The 14,650-nt window shown below is 44.2% G+C and overlaps 3 protein-coding genes across 3 annotated transcripts; all 3 read right to left on the minus strand.

The window, feature by feature from the left end:
- Positions 1-950, minus strand: LOC131972269 (olfactory receptor 10J5-like). The gene has a single exon (XM_059334073.1). It carries the CDS (start codon positions 948-950, stop codon positions 33-35), a length of 918 nt encoding a protein of 305 aa, XP_059190056.1. The 3' UTR covers positions 1-32.
- Positions 951-7,730: 6,780 nt separating this feature from the next.
- On the minus strand, positions 7,731-10,957 carry LOC131971162 (uncharacterized). Its single transcript, XM_059332484.1, has 2 exons — positions 9,763-10,957; positions 7,731-9,662 (listed from the first exon to the last, which is right to left on the minus strand). Exons 1-2 carry the CDS (start codon positions 10,955-10,957, stop codon positions 7,870-7,872), a joined length of 2,988 nt encoding a protein of 995 aa, XP_059188467.1. The 3' UTR covers positions 7,731-7,869.
- Positions 10,958-10,962: 5 nt separating this feature from the next.
- Positions 10,963-13,854, minus strand: LOC131971163 (olfactory receptor 10J5-like). Its single transcript, XM_059332486.1, has 2 exons — positions 12,949-13,854; positions 10,963-11,337 (listed from the first exon to the last, which is right to left on the minus strand). Exons 1-2 carry the CDS (start codon positions 13,852-13,854, stop codon positions 10,963-10,965), a joined length of 1,281 nt encoding a protein of 426 aa, XP_059188469.1.
- Between the last annotated feature and the right edge of the window lie 796 nt (positions 13,855-14,650).

Raw genomic sequence — 14,650 nt, forward strand, 5'->3', positions numbered from 1 at the left:
CACCATCAGTAGCATTCACAGTAACATCACTTTTAATACATTACTTTGGCTTGACAAAGCAACCTCTTTAGGTGTTTAGAGATTTCTTTCATTTTTAGCCCATATATAATTGGATAAAACAGAGGATAATACAAAAATGCTTGGAAAGTCATAATGAAATGTATATCAGATCCTAGTCGACTGACAATTACATCATATGCACACAAACAGGAAAAGAGACTTAAAACTATCAAGTGGGGTAAACAGGTTTGTGAAGCTTTAGTTCTAACTTCTCTACTACTTTGATAGGATATTGTAAGTATTCTGATATATGTAAAGTATATAAAAAACAAAGGGAAAATTGACATGCTTACGAGAGCAAACATACCAAACATAACTCTTGCTCTTGGAATCACACAGTGGAGAGCGTAAACTAAATTGTTACAAAAAATTGCATTCAAAGTTAAATGGCAGAGTTTTTGGTTAGCACTCATTATAACTATGACTGCAAGTTCACACAAAGGAACAAGCCAAGCTAGAAACAAAATAAAAGTTACAGTGTTTTTTCTCATGATAGCGGTATATTGCAGAGGTTTGCATATAGAAACATACCTGTCATAGGCCATGGCTGACAACAGAAAGAAATCTGCAGCACTTAGGGAGTAGAATACATATAACTGAAGGAGACAGGCTGAATTTGATATGATATGGTTTTTAGCCAAAATGTTAATTAACAAATTTGGGTACATAGCAGTATTGTAAACAATAGAGTTCATTAACAAAGCTGCAATAAAAATGTACATTGGCTCATGGAATTTCCTGTGTATACAAATAAGGTACACAATGGTGACACTGAAGCACATTGCTAGAGAATATACCGTAAACATAATAAAAAAATATAAAAACCTGTATTTGCCCATTGCCACATATCCAGCTAGAGTTATATATGTCACATTTAAGTCATCATCCATGAAGAATGTCACAAATAAAACCATCAATACATAAGGCAGTTCTGAGATGTTTACAACAAGCACAAATGATTAAACTGAGAAAATAAATTTAACTATGAATATTGCAACATAGAGAATGTATTTGATTGTGTCTCTTACTTACTTACAGATACCTGTCCTTCAACTGCACCCTTATTTGTGCTCAGCTTCAGAGATCAGTTGTGTAGTGAAATATTCTAATTGGACAGAATGCTTTATGACATTTGTTCGGCCTCCATGGATCTCATTAACTCTTCGACCAAGAGTTATCATGTCAACAACTTAATCAAACTCCTGAGGCTTTCACCCTAGGTGTTTACCTTTGTTGACAATATAAGTTTGTTATCTTAAGTTTTTTACATTTCCTTAGAAAACAACAACAATTGAACCACATTGCATTCAAAACTGCTGCAGGGTTAAGGCAAAGCCCTAATAATTGACCTGCTTATTCTAGGTCAAGTTCAACTTCAGGTTATAAAGCACAATATGATCAATATGAACTTTAAACATTGTGCGGGCACTGCAAGGACCTTTCATCGGCTAAACTGCCAATTTGTGAACACCACATACCCTCATGTTTTTACAGAAAAAATATTTTATAACGTGTGCCGCTTATGAAATGTGCTCTTCTTCTGCTAAATCTACTCAACCTATCAGAACAGAAATCATATATTTCAGATTTGCAAAAAAGCAAAAGGCATTTCCGGCGATTGGCCAGGCTAAAAACAGCCCTACATTAATTTTGAACTGGACCATCTGCAGATGAATTCCATACCTGATATGTTAGGTAAGGTACAATACAAGGTGAATAAATCCCTGTTTTTGTTATGTTTGTACCATATTGACTGCAGGAGTGGGAGTGGGGTCCTGGGACTTATCTAGTACTAACCAGAAAGATGTAATCAACAAATGAAGGTGAACAAAAATTAAAGCAGGACATGAACCGTTAGCAGTCTGCTGCACAGTTCCACTCTGAGCTGGTATCAGCAGAACTCCATTAAAAACGAGGGACCACCTTGATGTTAAATTCAATTAAATTCCATTCAGTTCTGTTTAAAATCATGATAAATGCAACTTTAGTTCAATAAAAAATAATGCTTCTTCCATAATTTACTTTTATTTGACAGATTGTATGATATATTAAGTAGGCTGTACGCAAATAAAAATCAGGAGGACCATAAAAAACAAAAACGGGGAGGTCACTGTGTAGCCTCAACTTTCAAATGAATTTCAGAAACTAAAGAGATTTAAAATCAATCTAAATAAAATTTAATTTTCTTTGAAAATGACCCAAATGCACGACCCAAGAGACTGAGGTTATCAGTGCAAACACAAATAAGGGTGGTAAGTAACCGAGAGAGGCTTCAAGTGGAGAGACACCAAATGGCAGCAGAAGTCAGTGTGTTATGTTAATACTCGACTCAAGAAAGATGAGTACCCCAGGTAGCTGTATTCTGGGCACAGATGCAATGAAGGGCGGTCTCAAAATCCTTATCTGCCCGTTCCGTCTGGCCGTTTGACTGAGGGTGTTAGCCTGAGGATAAACTCGCTGTCACCCCCACTGCACGGCAAAACTCCTTCCAGACCTGTGATGTGAACTGAAGCCCTCTGTTTGAAATAAGGTCCACAGGTATCCCATGGATCCAAAACACATTGTCCACTAGGATCGCAGCAGTTTCAGCAGATGATGGCAGTTTTGGAAGGGCCACAAAGTGCATTGCTTTTGAAAAACAGTCTACTATAATTAAATTAAGTGTCTTTACCTTGTGAAAGTGAGAGTCCGGTCACACAGTTCACAACGATGTATGACCAAGGACGGCCGGGTACTGTGTCAGAAGCCATGGAAGGCCACCAGAAGTAGCGTTGTAGTAAGGTCAGGGTGGTAAAAGTCCCCAGATGGCAGGAAAACCGAGATGTGTGATCCCACTCCACACCTGAGTGTGGACAGAAACCAACACAAACAACCGATCTGAAGGACCACCGTCTGGATCAGGGTTAGTATGCAAGGTAACGCAGGCCCAGCAGGCAGAATGTGGGAAGAATGGTGTCTGGGACTGTAGGTAGGTCACTGTCTCTACATAATTGTCTGGAAAAAGCATCAGGTTTAACATTCTTGATCCCTGGTCTGTAAGTAAGGTAAAAACTGAAGCGCCCAAAAAACAATGGCCACCTAGCCTGGCGAGAGTTCAGTCTCTTAGCATTCTGTATGTATGCAAGATTTTTGAGGTCTGTCCATACCGTGAAAGGTGTGTCCGCTTCCTCCAGCCAGTGCCTCAATGGATAACACGGCTCCCACACCAACACATCCGAAGTGTCCACCTCCATGACGAATTGGGGAGAGGGATCCGGCTGCTCAAGGACAAGGGCTGAAGAGAACCTTCTCTTCAACTCCTGAAAGGCATATTTTTCCACACAAATGGCACAGACAGAGACGTTAGCTTGGTCAAAGATGATACTACCTCACTGTAGCTGCGAATGAACCAGTGGTAGAAATTTACAAATCCCAAGAACCTCTGGAGTTGTTTTTGGTTGTTGGGTCTAGGCCACTAAGTGACAGCTTTGATGTTGGCTGGGTCCATCCTCACCTGTCCACTCTCCAATATAGCCCAAGAAGGAAACAGATATGGCATAAAATTCACACTTTTCACCCTTAACAACCAGTTTGTTCTAACACAACCTCTCGAGACCCTGTCACACATGAACCATGTGCTCCTTAAGGTTATGGGAGAATGTGAGTATGTCATTAAGGTAGACGAACATGGAATGGTTGAGGAAGTTTCTCAAAACGTCATTGACCGTAGCCTGAAAAATGGCTGTTGCACTGGTTAATCTGAATGGCATGACAAGAAACTTAAAGTGTCCTAGAGGTGTGTTGAACGCTGTCCTCCACTCATCCCCTGTCTTAATCTGAACCAAGCGGTAGGCATTGCGTAGATCCAGCTTTGTAAAGATTGTGGCTCCATGGAGGGTTTTAAAAGCAGAGTTTATGAGTGGCATGTGGTACTTTTTTTTTAACAGTGATATTTTTAAGGCCTCTAAAGTCAATGCATGGTCTCAGTGTCTTGTCCTTTTTGTCAACAAAAAAGATACCAGCACGGATGATGGACGGATGATACCCAAGTTGAGTGACTCTAGAATGCAGTTCTTCATGGCTCCACGTTTGGGAGCAGAGAGGTTGTAGAGCCGGCTAGTGGGTAGTGGAGCTCCTGGCAGAAGCTTAATGGAAAAGTCATAGGGCCTGTGAGGAGGTAGGGACAAGGGTCGCTGTTTGCTTAATACCTCAGCAAGGCCATGGTAGACTGAGGGTACAGAGGATAGATCAGGGGGTTCTGGTGGAGCAGTACTGGGTCATTGAGAGCACATGGGTTGAGCACATTTTAGACATGAGGAATGACATTGAAAACTTCAATTTATTATTTTACCTGTGGCCCAGTCAATTATGGGGTTATGAACCTATAGGCCTACCAACTAGACAATCCTTCACTGCCTCGTCTAACCCCTTGAAAAATATACACTCTAAAGCCCAATCATCCCACCCCAATTCAGCTGCTAACGTGCAAAATTCGAGTAGTTAGCTGCGCTGGGGGAGTCATACCAGAGGAGAACTGAGTGAAGGTGGCGTTAGTAGTGTGAAGGAAATTTGGTACTTCCTGTCATGGTGGGACATGAAGTAGGCTGCGACCTACTGATATTGATATTCAAGACGCTAGGCCTTGTGGGAACTCACTGTGAACTTAACTCTGATAACACCATGATTGAGGGGAACATGTAGATCAGAGGACTCTGTCCTGATGTGATGTATAGGGCAAGAAGATAGGACCACACTGAGACTTGCTGAAGAATCAATGTTAGGAAATACAACAGATATAAGTCGAGCGGTGCATAGGACTTTGTTGTACTGTGAAAGGGCCATTCGGGATTGTGCGGTGTATGGAATATGAATGTGCTAATACAACTTGCTGAACAGAGTATTGAGTGCTTTGTGTTTAGCCAGCTCACCCTTTAACTTAGTGCAGTTGTCAAAATTGCCACGACAGTAGTGATAGGGCCGTGCCAAAAAAGCAGCAATAAAAAAGCAAATTATTGAAACCAAACCTTCTGACACCCTTTCCACCAAAAATACTTCTCCCCTTCCTCAACTGGACTGTGTGGCAATGAAATGGGCTCAGATAAGAAAATCAGCAAGGACTTAAGTACAAATTATTTGACCTGTAATCAATGATTTGGTTTATGTGTGTTTAAGTATCATTGTTGTGATATTGGTATAGCTAAATCATTGTATGTACGTTAAGTTGTATGTTAACCTTGCTTTACACAGACGTACATGCAAACTCTACTGACTTCTTTGACTTGTTCACACAATGATTCACATACAATATACTTTAATTTGGCTTTTAACAAACACACAGTTTTGTGTTGGCTACATTGAACTGCTGGCTGTGGGAATGCGCCCGTATTATTTGCCGAGGGAGTTCACGTCCACCATGTTAATTGCTGTCTACATCCCCCCATCAGCTAATGCAGCAGTGGCCTGTGAAGTCATCAGCACTGTCACTGCTAAACTACAGACTGAACATCCGGATGCATTCATGGTCATTACAGGAGATTTTAATCATGCCTCTCTGGGCAAAACATTAAACAACTTCCAGCAATATGTTGCCTGCCCCACCAGAGACAATAAGACACTGGATCTCCTGTATGCTAACACCATGGATGCATATGAGGCAACAGCCCTCCCTCCCCTCGGCAGGTCGGACCACAACTTGGTCATGTTGACTCCAAAGTATGTTCCTCTTGTGAAAAGGCAGCCTGTGAACACCAGGACGGTGAGGAGGTGGACAGATGAGGCCTCTGAGGCACTGCAGGACTGCTTTGGGTCGACAGACTGGGATGTACTCTGTGAGCCATATGGGGAGGACATTGATAACATGACTGACTGCATCACAGAGTACATTAAATTTTGTGAGGACACCACTATGCCAGCCCGGACCGTACGCTGCTTCTCCAACAACAAGCCCTGGATTACCAGTGACCTGAAGGCACTTCTTAACAAAAAGAAGAGGGCTTTCATGTCTGGAGACAGAGAGGAGCAGAGGAGAGTGCAGCACGAACTCAGGGAGATGCTGAGGACATGTAAAGACACCTACAGGAGGAAGCTGGAGGCCAAACTCCAACAGAACAGTGTGAGGGATGTGTGGACCGGACTGAAACACATCACAGGGATGAAGGGGAAGGACAGGCAGATGTCAGGGAGCCTGGACAGAGCAAACCAGTATAACAACTTTTTTAACAGGTTTAGCTCACCGCCTGCCACCCCTTCTACTCCCCCTGCCCCCCACACATCCACACTGTCCCGAATGGCTCCCCCCTCCCCCCAGCATTCTCCAGTGCAGCACCTCTCCATCTGCCCCCCCCCCCCTCCTTCTCCCCCCCCCCCCCCCCCCTCCTACACTGATGACATCTGCACCAACCCCCCCTCAGCGGTGACTACAGGCCAGGTAAAGAGGCAGCTGGAAAGACTCCATCAGCGTAAAGCTGCAGGTCCTGATGGTATCGCACCCAGGATCCTGAAGACCTGCGCCAGCCAGCTGTCTCCTGTACTACGACACCTTTACAACCTGAGTCTGAGTCAGGAGAAAGTCCCGCTGCTGTGGAAGACCTCCTGCTTGGTCCCAGTCCCCAAGAAGTCAAGACCATCTGACCCAGCAGACTACAGACCTGTCGCCCTCACATCTCATGTGATGAAGGTCCTGGAGAGACTGGTCTTGGCCCAGCTGAGGCCACAGGTGAGGACGTTTCTGGACCCCTTGCAATTTGCCTACCAGCCCCATTTAGGAGTCGACGATGCTGTCATCTACCTGCTGCAACGAGCCCATATGCATCTGGATGGTGGAGGAAGCACTGTGAGGATCACATTCTTTGATTTCTCCAGTGCTTTCAACACCATTCAACCTTTGCTGTTGGGTGAGAAGCTGCGGGGGATGGGTGTCGACGACTCTAGGATCTCCTGGATTACTGACTACTTGACAGGCAGGCCACAGTTTGTCCGTCTGGGCAGTGTCCTGTCTGATGTGGTGGTCAGTGATACAGGAGCTCCGCAGGGAACTGTGCTTTCTCCCTTCCTCTTCACCTTATACACCACTGACTTTCAGTACAACTCTGAGTCATGTCACCTGCAGAAGTTTTCTGACGACTCAGCTGTTGTCGGGTGTATAAGAGAGGGAGAGGAGGGTGAGTACAGGACACTGGTGGACAGATTTGTAGAGTGGTCCGAACAGAATCACCTGAAGCTGAACGTCACCAAGACCAGAGAGATGGTGGTTGACTTCAGGAGGAAGAAGATGCTTCCACAGCCACTTCTGATCAGGGGGGAGGTGGTGGAGGAGGTGGAGGACTACAAATACCTTGGAGTGGTGATTGGCAACAGACTGGACTGGAAATCTAACACAGAGGCTGTGTACAAGAAGGGGCTGAGCAGACTCTATTTCCTGAGGAAGCTGAGATCCTTCAATGTGTGCAGCAAGATGTTGGAGATCTTTTACCAGTCTGTTGTTGCCAGCGCCATTTTCTTTGCTGCTGTGTGTTGGGGCAGCAGCATCAGAGCCAGCGACACCAACAGACTTGATAAGATTATCAAGAAGGCTGGCTCTGTACTTGGTCTCAGGCTGGAGACTTTTGAGACTGTGGTGGAGAGGAGAACACTAAACAAACTGCTGGCCATCATGGACAATAATAATAATAATAATAATACATTTAATTTATAGGCGCCTTTCATGTCACCCAAGGTCACCTTACAAAGTCTAAAATCATAAACATCTTTAAAAACAAGACAACATGGTAAAAACATCACGACATGGTAAAAACAAGACAATACGATAAAAGCAAGTGAATTAGTGTCCAGTTATAGAGTGTATGCCAGTTTGAACAGGTGAGTTTTGAGTTGTGACTTGAAGGTTGTAATGGTGTCAGACTGTCTTATGTGTGGGGGGAGGGAGTTCCAGAGTCTGGGTGCTGAGCAGCTGAAGGATCGGGCACCCATGGTACTGAGGCGTGATGTGGGGGTGATTAGTAGTCCAGCAGAGGATGAGCGGAGGGAGCGGGAGGGAGTGTATTCTTGAAGGAGGTCGCAGAGGTAAGTGGGGGCTAGGTTGTGGAGAGCTTTGTAGGTGAGGAGGAGGTTCTTGTATTGGATGCGGTATTGTACGGGGAGCCAGTGGAGTTGAATGAGAACAGGGGTGATGTGGTCAGCTGATTTGGTACGGGTAATGATCCGGGCGGCCGAGTTCTGAATTATTTGCAGTCTGTTGATGAGTTTGGTGGGGAGTCCAGTGAGGAGGGCATTGCAGTAGTCGATGCGTGATGTGACAAATGAGTGGACCAGGATTTCAGTGCTGGATTGGGTCAGTGATGGGCGGAGTCTGGAGATGTTGCGGAGGTGGAAGAATGCAGTCCGGGTGATGTTTTGAATATGGGGTGCAAATGAGAGGGTGTTGTCCAGAATGACGCCGAGGCTCTTAACTTGGGAGGAGAAGGGTACAGGGAATCCGTCGACGATGATGGGTGGAGCTGGGGTACGTTGTGATTTGGTGAGGGTGGATTTGGAGCCGATGAGCAGGGCCTCGGTTTTATTGCCGTTAAGTTTGAGGAAGTTCCTGCTCATCCAGCTCCGGATGTCTTCAAGGCAGGTGGTGAGTGAGGTGGGAGGGATGGCAGCGGTGGGTTTGGAGGAGATGTAGACCTGTGTGTCGTCGGCATAGCAGTGAAAATGGACCCCATGGTGACGGAGGATTGTGCCCAGGGGGAGGAGGTAAATGGTGAAGAGAAGTGGACCCAAGACTGACCCCTGGGGGACACCCAGTGAGACACCCAGACACCCAGACTTGTGGTTCCTTAATTGCACAAATTGTTGACGGTCAGTGAGGTATGATGTGAACCAGGAGAGTGCAGCACCAGTGATCCCAATGCCAGCCAGGCGGTCCAGGAGCAGGGGGTGGGAGATGGTGTCAAATGCTGCACTGAGGTCGAGGAGAATGAGAATGGTGAGTAATCCAGAGTCGGCTGCACGGAGGAGGTCGTTGGTGATTTTGACTAGGGCTGTTTCAGTGCTGTGTTTTGGACGGAAGCCGGATTGGAAGGGTTCATGAAGATTGTTTGTATCGAGGTGGGACTGTAGTTGTGCGGCGACCACCCTTTCAAGTGTTTTAGAGATGAAGGGGAGGTTGGAGATGGGTCGATAGTGGTTAAGGTCAGCTGGGTCAGCACCGGGTTTTTTCAGGATGGGTGTGATGGCAGCCAGTTTGAGAATGGGGGGTACAGTACCAGTAGTGAGGGAGGAATTAATTATGTTGGTGATCATTGGGGAAATGGACGGCAGACATGCTTTGACAAGGGAGGTGGGAAGAGGATCGAGCTGGCAGGTGGTGGTTTTGGCTTTGTGGATGAGTTCCACGATGGTGTGCTCTGATACTGGGGTGAAGTCAGAGAGGGGGCTGATGTGAGGTTGGCCGGTGGTGGTCATCCAGGGTGGGTCGTTTGAGGGGGTGCAAGATGAGGCCAGTTGTTGGTGAATGGTGTTGATTTTAGAGGTGAAGAAGTCCAAGAAGGCAGTGCACTGGTCGGTAGAGATTTCTGGAGGGAGGGTTTTAGGAGGCTGAAGTAAGTGGCTGACTGTTGAAAATAGGACTCTATTGTTACCTGTACCAGTGTTGATGATGTTGGAGTAGTATGAAGATTTGGCAGTGACGAGGGTGTTCTTGTAGTGATGGAGGTGGTGCAAGTACATTTGGCTGTGTACAGTGAGTCCAGTTTTTTTTGTAAAGTCGCTCCAGTCGACGGCCAGTGGCTTTGAGCTGGCGGAGCTCAGGGGTGAACCAGGGAGCAGTGTGCGTGAATGAGACTGAGCGGGTTTTCAAAGGAGCCAGGGCGGTGAGGGAAGAGGAGAGGCAGTTGTTGTAGTGAGTCACCAGGTCAGTCAGGGAGGATGCTGGGGGAGGGCTGGGGTAGGAGCTGATCAGGGTGGAGAGATCGGTGGTGACGATGTGTTTGATGTTTCTGAAGGAGATGGTCCGTTGTTCCTTGGCTTTGTGTAATTGGGTGCGAATGTCAAAAAGTACAGCTTTGTGGTCAGAAATGGGGAAATCAGTGACATCAAGGTTGGTGGGAGTGATGTCAGTACAGCAGATTAAATCCAGTATGTGGCCTTTGTTATGGGTTGGGAGGTTGACATGTTGTGTGATACCAAGACAGTCCAGAAGTGATGTGAAGTCCTTAGCAAAGATATTGGATGGGTTGTCAATGTGGATGTTGAAATCGCCGAGGAGGATAACAGTGGGGGACATTGCACATACAGATGTTAGTAGTGATGAGAATTCATTGAGGAAAACAGCAGAGGGTTTTGGTGGTCTGTAGATGGTGACAATGATAGTGGGTTTAGGGCCTGTGAGTTTTACAGCTAGACATTCAAAAGAGGAGTGATGGGGGACTGTGACAGCAGTGGCTTTGATGTGATCCCGGTGCAGGAGAGCAAGGCCACCCCCCCTCCCAGTAGCACGGGGTTTACTAATAAAAGAAAAACCCGGTGGGACAGCCTCATTGAGATGGGAGAAGTCATTTGGTTGTTGCCAGGTTTCAGTGAGGCAGAGAATGTCTAGTTTGCGGTCAACAATGAAGTCAGCGATCAACAGAGCTTTATTACAGAGGGATCTGGTGTTCAACAGACAGAATTTCAGACAGGTGAGTGGAGTATAGAGGGTTGCTTTGAACAGAGGGGATAGTACACTGTGATTGACAGGATTGAGTGGACGGGCAGTGCGAGGAGGGGGGCGGGGCCAAGTGGACCAGAAGGAGCGGATGTTTGTATTGGTGTTGTTGTGTAGAGTGTACTGAAAGTTCCGACCAGAGCCTCGGTGGACGTACCTTGGTCGTTTGAGGATGTAGTGGGATGCAAGCTGAGGTGGGGGGGTCTTTGAGAGGGTCCGGAGCCGTAACATCTCCGTTACCGAGTAACGAAGCGGCAGAGATGCAGAGTCCGACATGGCGTAGTCCAGAGGGGCAGGTTAAAAATCCTCGATATGAAATCGGCAGCGACGTGATCCAGCAGTAGATGATCCAGGTGGTTATGGTGAAGCCACAGAGCCAGCGCAGTGGAGGCAGCTGGAGTGGAGCGTGCCGGTTGTAGCTTCGCTGGAGACTGGGAAGCCGGTTGGACGGTGTCGGGGATTAGCAGCAGGCTAGCCGGCTGGCAGGTAAACACTGTCAGGTAGCGGTGTAGCAGGGAGGCGGCGTCCTCCGCGTTGACAGCAGTCCGCGGGCGCGGGTAAGCGTCCGGGAGAGCAGGCAGGGTGGCAGCGGGCCAGTCCGAACGGGTGTGCTTCGTGGGGCACACCAGCGCAGGTTATCCGGCCACAGAGTGCGGAGAGGAACCACAGGAATCCCAACAGGTGAGCCCTGTACCGGCGAAGCTAGCTTCAGGCTAACGAGTGCTGAGGCAGTGACAGCAGACAGGCAGAGACAAAACTGCTGTTTCGGTGTCGCAACGGTTAGATTGAGCAAGCCGAATCTAGCAGGTGGGTTTGAGGTCCAACATTCATCAAAAGACAGACTTGATGAATCGATATAAAACATATAAAATAGCAAAAACAGCGGGCGAGGCGCGGCAGCAGCTTGCCAGCGGTCCCTCACTCACTCACTTTGCATCCATCCATGCCAATGATCAGCACCCTCTCCATCACACAGTAGAAAGACAGCGGAGCACCTTCTCTCACAGGCTGCTCCAGCTCCGCTGTCAAAGGGACAGATATAAAAAATCTTTCCTGCCACATGCCATCACACTGTACAATAACAAATAATAACCTGGTTCATTACATACTGTCTATGCACTTTATGTGTTTTTTATGCACACTGTTCATTGCACCTTATTTGTTTCAGATGCACCTTATTTGTTTCAGATGCAAATTTATGAGACTGATTTAGATGAATTGGCTATCTTTTCTCTGTTTTACAGAGTGGTGCCCCACGAGTGATGACTCAGAGTAAATCAAATCATATCATTTATTATAATTAATAATATTTATAATTATTATTTAAAATTCGGATCTATAATCTAACCACACTTTTGAACCGTAAGACCCACACAAGTGTTGCTCAGGTTCATCCTTACATATTTGATATCCTTAAAGGGGGGATAGCATTTATGATAAAAGCCTTTAAAAAAAAACAAAAAAAATACAAACATATTTGACGCCCTGTGCAAGGTATCATTTATTTATGAATCCCTACACCTCAAAATGGGATACCACTCACACAGCAGCTCATTTTATACACTGAGCTCAAGTTTCACTAACTAACATCATCCCACATGAAGAAAATTGGGCTCATTGAATCTACAAGAGTCTCAGCTTTCCATATCTATATCCAATGTATGCAACCCACAGACTGTTTAGGGACCCCAATTTGCAGAAATATTCACATACAATGTAATAATTGAAAATGACCAATTTTAATGGATCAGACAAACCATTTTAATTATGATCTATTCTCTATAAATGGAAATGTGCTTATTGCTGGACCTCTACTATAGTATGTTATTGTTGCTAATGTGTTGAAGATTTTTTTCTTGCAAGGTTGCTTGTCAACACCGCCCTCTGTAATCAGTGCTCTACTGTATATCCATATTTCTCATATTAAACCTATGAAACAAAAATTATCACACAAGAGAAACTTTGGGATAGGCCATTCAAAGTCATATGCTTCCTCTTCGGGTGGCTAGATTGCTGTGATTGACTACAGTTGACATTAACAAAGACATGAATAACTGCAGCATACCGAGTCATCATTACATTGTTCAAACTGAAAGTATACTCTTTACTGTTTCCATGATGCATCATAAAGATAATATTACAGCATGGAAACACACCCCTGTTGTCTTGACTGTTCTGTAATATCAGTAGCATTCACAGTAACATCACTTTTAATACATTACTTTGGCCTGACAAAGCAACCTCTTTAGGTGTTTAGAGATTTCTTTCATTTTTAGTCCATATATAATTGGATAAAACAGAGGATAATACAAAAATGCTTGGAAAGTCATAATGAAATGTATATCAGATCCTAGTCGACTGACAATTACATCATATGCACACAAACAGGAAAAGAGACTCAAAACTATCAAGTGGGGTAAACAGGTTTGTGAAGCTTTAGTTCTAACTTCTCTACTACTTTGATAGGATATTGTAAGTATTCTGATATATGTAAAGTATATAAAAAACAAAGGGAGAACTGACATGCTTACCATAGCAAACACACCAAAAATAACTCTTGCTCTTGGAATAACACAGTGGAGAGCGTAAACTAAATTGTTACAAAAAATTGTATTCAAAGTTAAATGGCAGAGTTTTTGGTTAGCACTCATTATAACTATGACTGCAAATTCACACAAAGGAACAAGCCAAGCTAGAAACAAAATAAAAGTTACAGTGTTTTTTCTCATGATAGCGGTATATTGCAGAGGTTTGCATATAGAAACATACCTGTCATAGGCCATGGCTGACAACAGAAAGAAATCTGCAGCACTTAGGGAGTAGAATACATATAACTGAAGGAGACAGGCTGAATTTGATATGATATGATTTTTAGCTAAAATGTTAATTAACAAATTTGGGTACATAGCAGTATTGTAAACAATAGAGTTCATCAACAAAGCTGCAATAAAAATGTACATTGGCTCATGGAATTTCCTGTGTATACAAATAAGGTACACAATGGTGACACTGAAGCACATTGCTAGAGAATATACTGTAAACATAATAAAAAAATATAAAAACCTGTATTTGCCCATTGCCACATATCCAGTTAGAGTTATATATGTCACATTTAAGTCATCATCCATGAAGAATGTCAAAAATAAAACCATCAATACATAAGGCAGTTCTAAGATGTTTACAACAAGCACAAATTATTAAACTGAGAGAATATATTTAACTATGAATATTGCAACATAGAGAATGTATTTGATTGTGTCTCTTACTTATTTACAGATACCTGTCCTTCAACTGCACCCTTATTTGTGCTCAACTTCAGAGATCAGTTGTGTAGTGAAATATTCTATTTGGACAGAATGCTTTATGACATTTGTTCGGCCTCCATGGATCTCATTAATTCTTCGACCAAGAGTTATCATGTCAACAACTTAATCAAACTCTGGAGGCTTATATCCTAGGTGTTTACCTTTGTTGACATTATTAGTTTGTTATCTTAAGTTTTTTTTACATTTCCTTAGAAAACAACAACAATTGAACCACATTGCATTCAAAACTGCTGCAGGGTTAATGCAAAGCCCTAATAATTGACCTGCTTATTCTAGGTCAAGTTCAACTTCAGGTTATAATGCACAATGTGATCAATATGAACTTTAAACATTGTGCGGGCACTGCAAGGACCTTTCATCGGCTAAACTACCAATTTGTGAACACAACACACAGTCATGTTTTCGTAGAAAAATAGTTAGAGGGTGTCATTTTCATTCAAATTGATTACAACCTTAAACCAGTTTGATTTCATGCCAACAGGCTGAACTGGCATCTGTCTGTCTTTTTTTTTCTGACCTTCATGAAGGAAATACAGACATAAACAAGACATACAAAGAAAAATGTCAGTTACAGTATCTGTAGAATGAAATATATATA

Source organism: Centropristis striata, chromosome 5 (assembly GCF_030273125.1).
Source record: "Centropristis striata isolate RG_2023a ecotype Rhode Island chromosome 5, C.striata_1.0, whole genome shotgun sequence".
In the NCBI taxonomy this organism is placed as follows: Eukaryota; Metazoa; Chordata; class Actinopteri; order Perciformes; family Serranidae; genus Centropristis; species Centropristis striata.

Coding starts and splice junctions, on each gene's coding strand:
- LOC131972269 (XM_059334073.1), bottom strand. CDS start 950: ATGGATGATGACTTAAATGTGACATATATAACTCTAGCTGGATATGTG.
- LOC131971162 (XM_059332484.1), bottom strand. CDS start 10,957: ATGTTACGGCTCCGGACCCTCTCAAAGACCCCCCCACCTCAGCTTGCA. Junction 9,663..9,762: donor CAAAAAAAACTGGACTCACT/GTACACAGCCAA, acceptor ACACTGGTACAG/GTAACAATAGAGTCCTATTT.
- LOC131971163 (XM_059332486.1), bottom strand. CDS start 13,854: ATGGATGATGACTTAAATGTGACATATATAACTCTAACTGGATATGTG. Junction 11,338..12,948: donor GGTTGCTTTGTCAGGCCAAA/GTAATGTATTAA, acceptor TGCCCCACGAAG/CACACCCGTTCGGACTGGCC.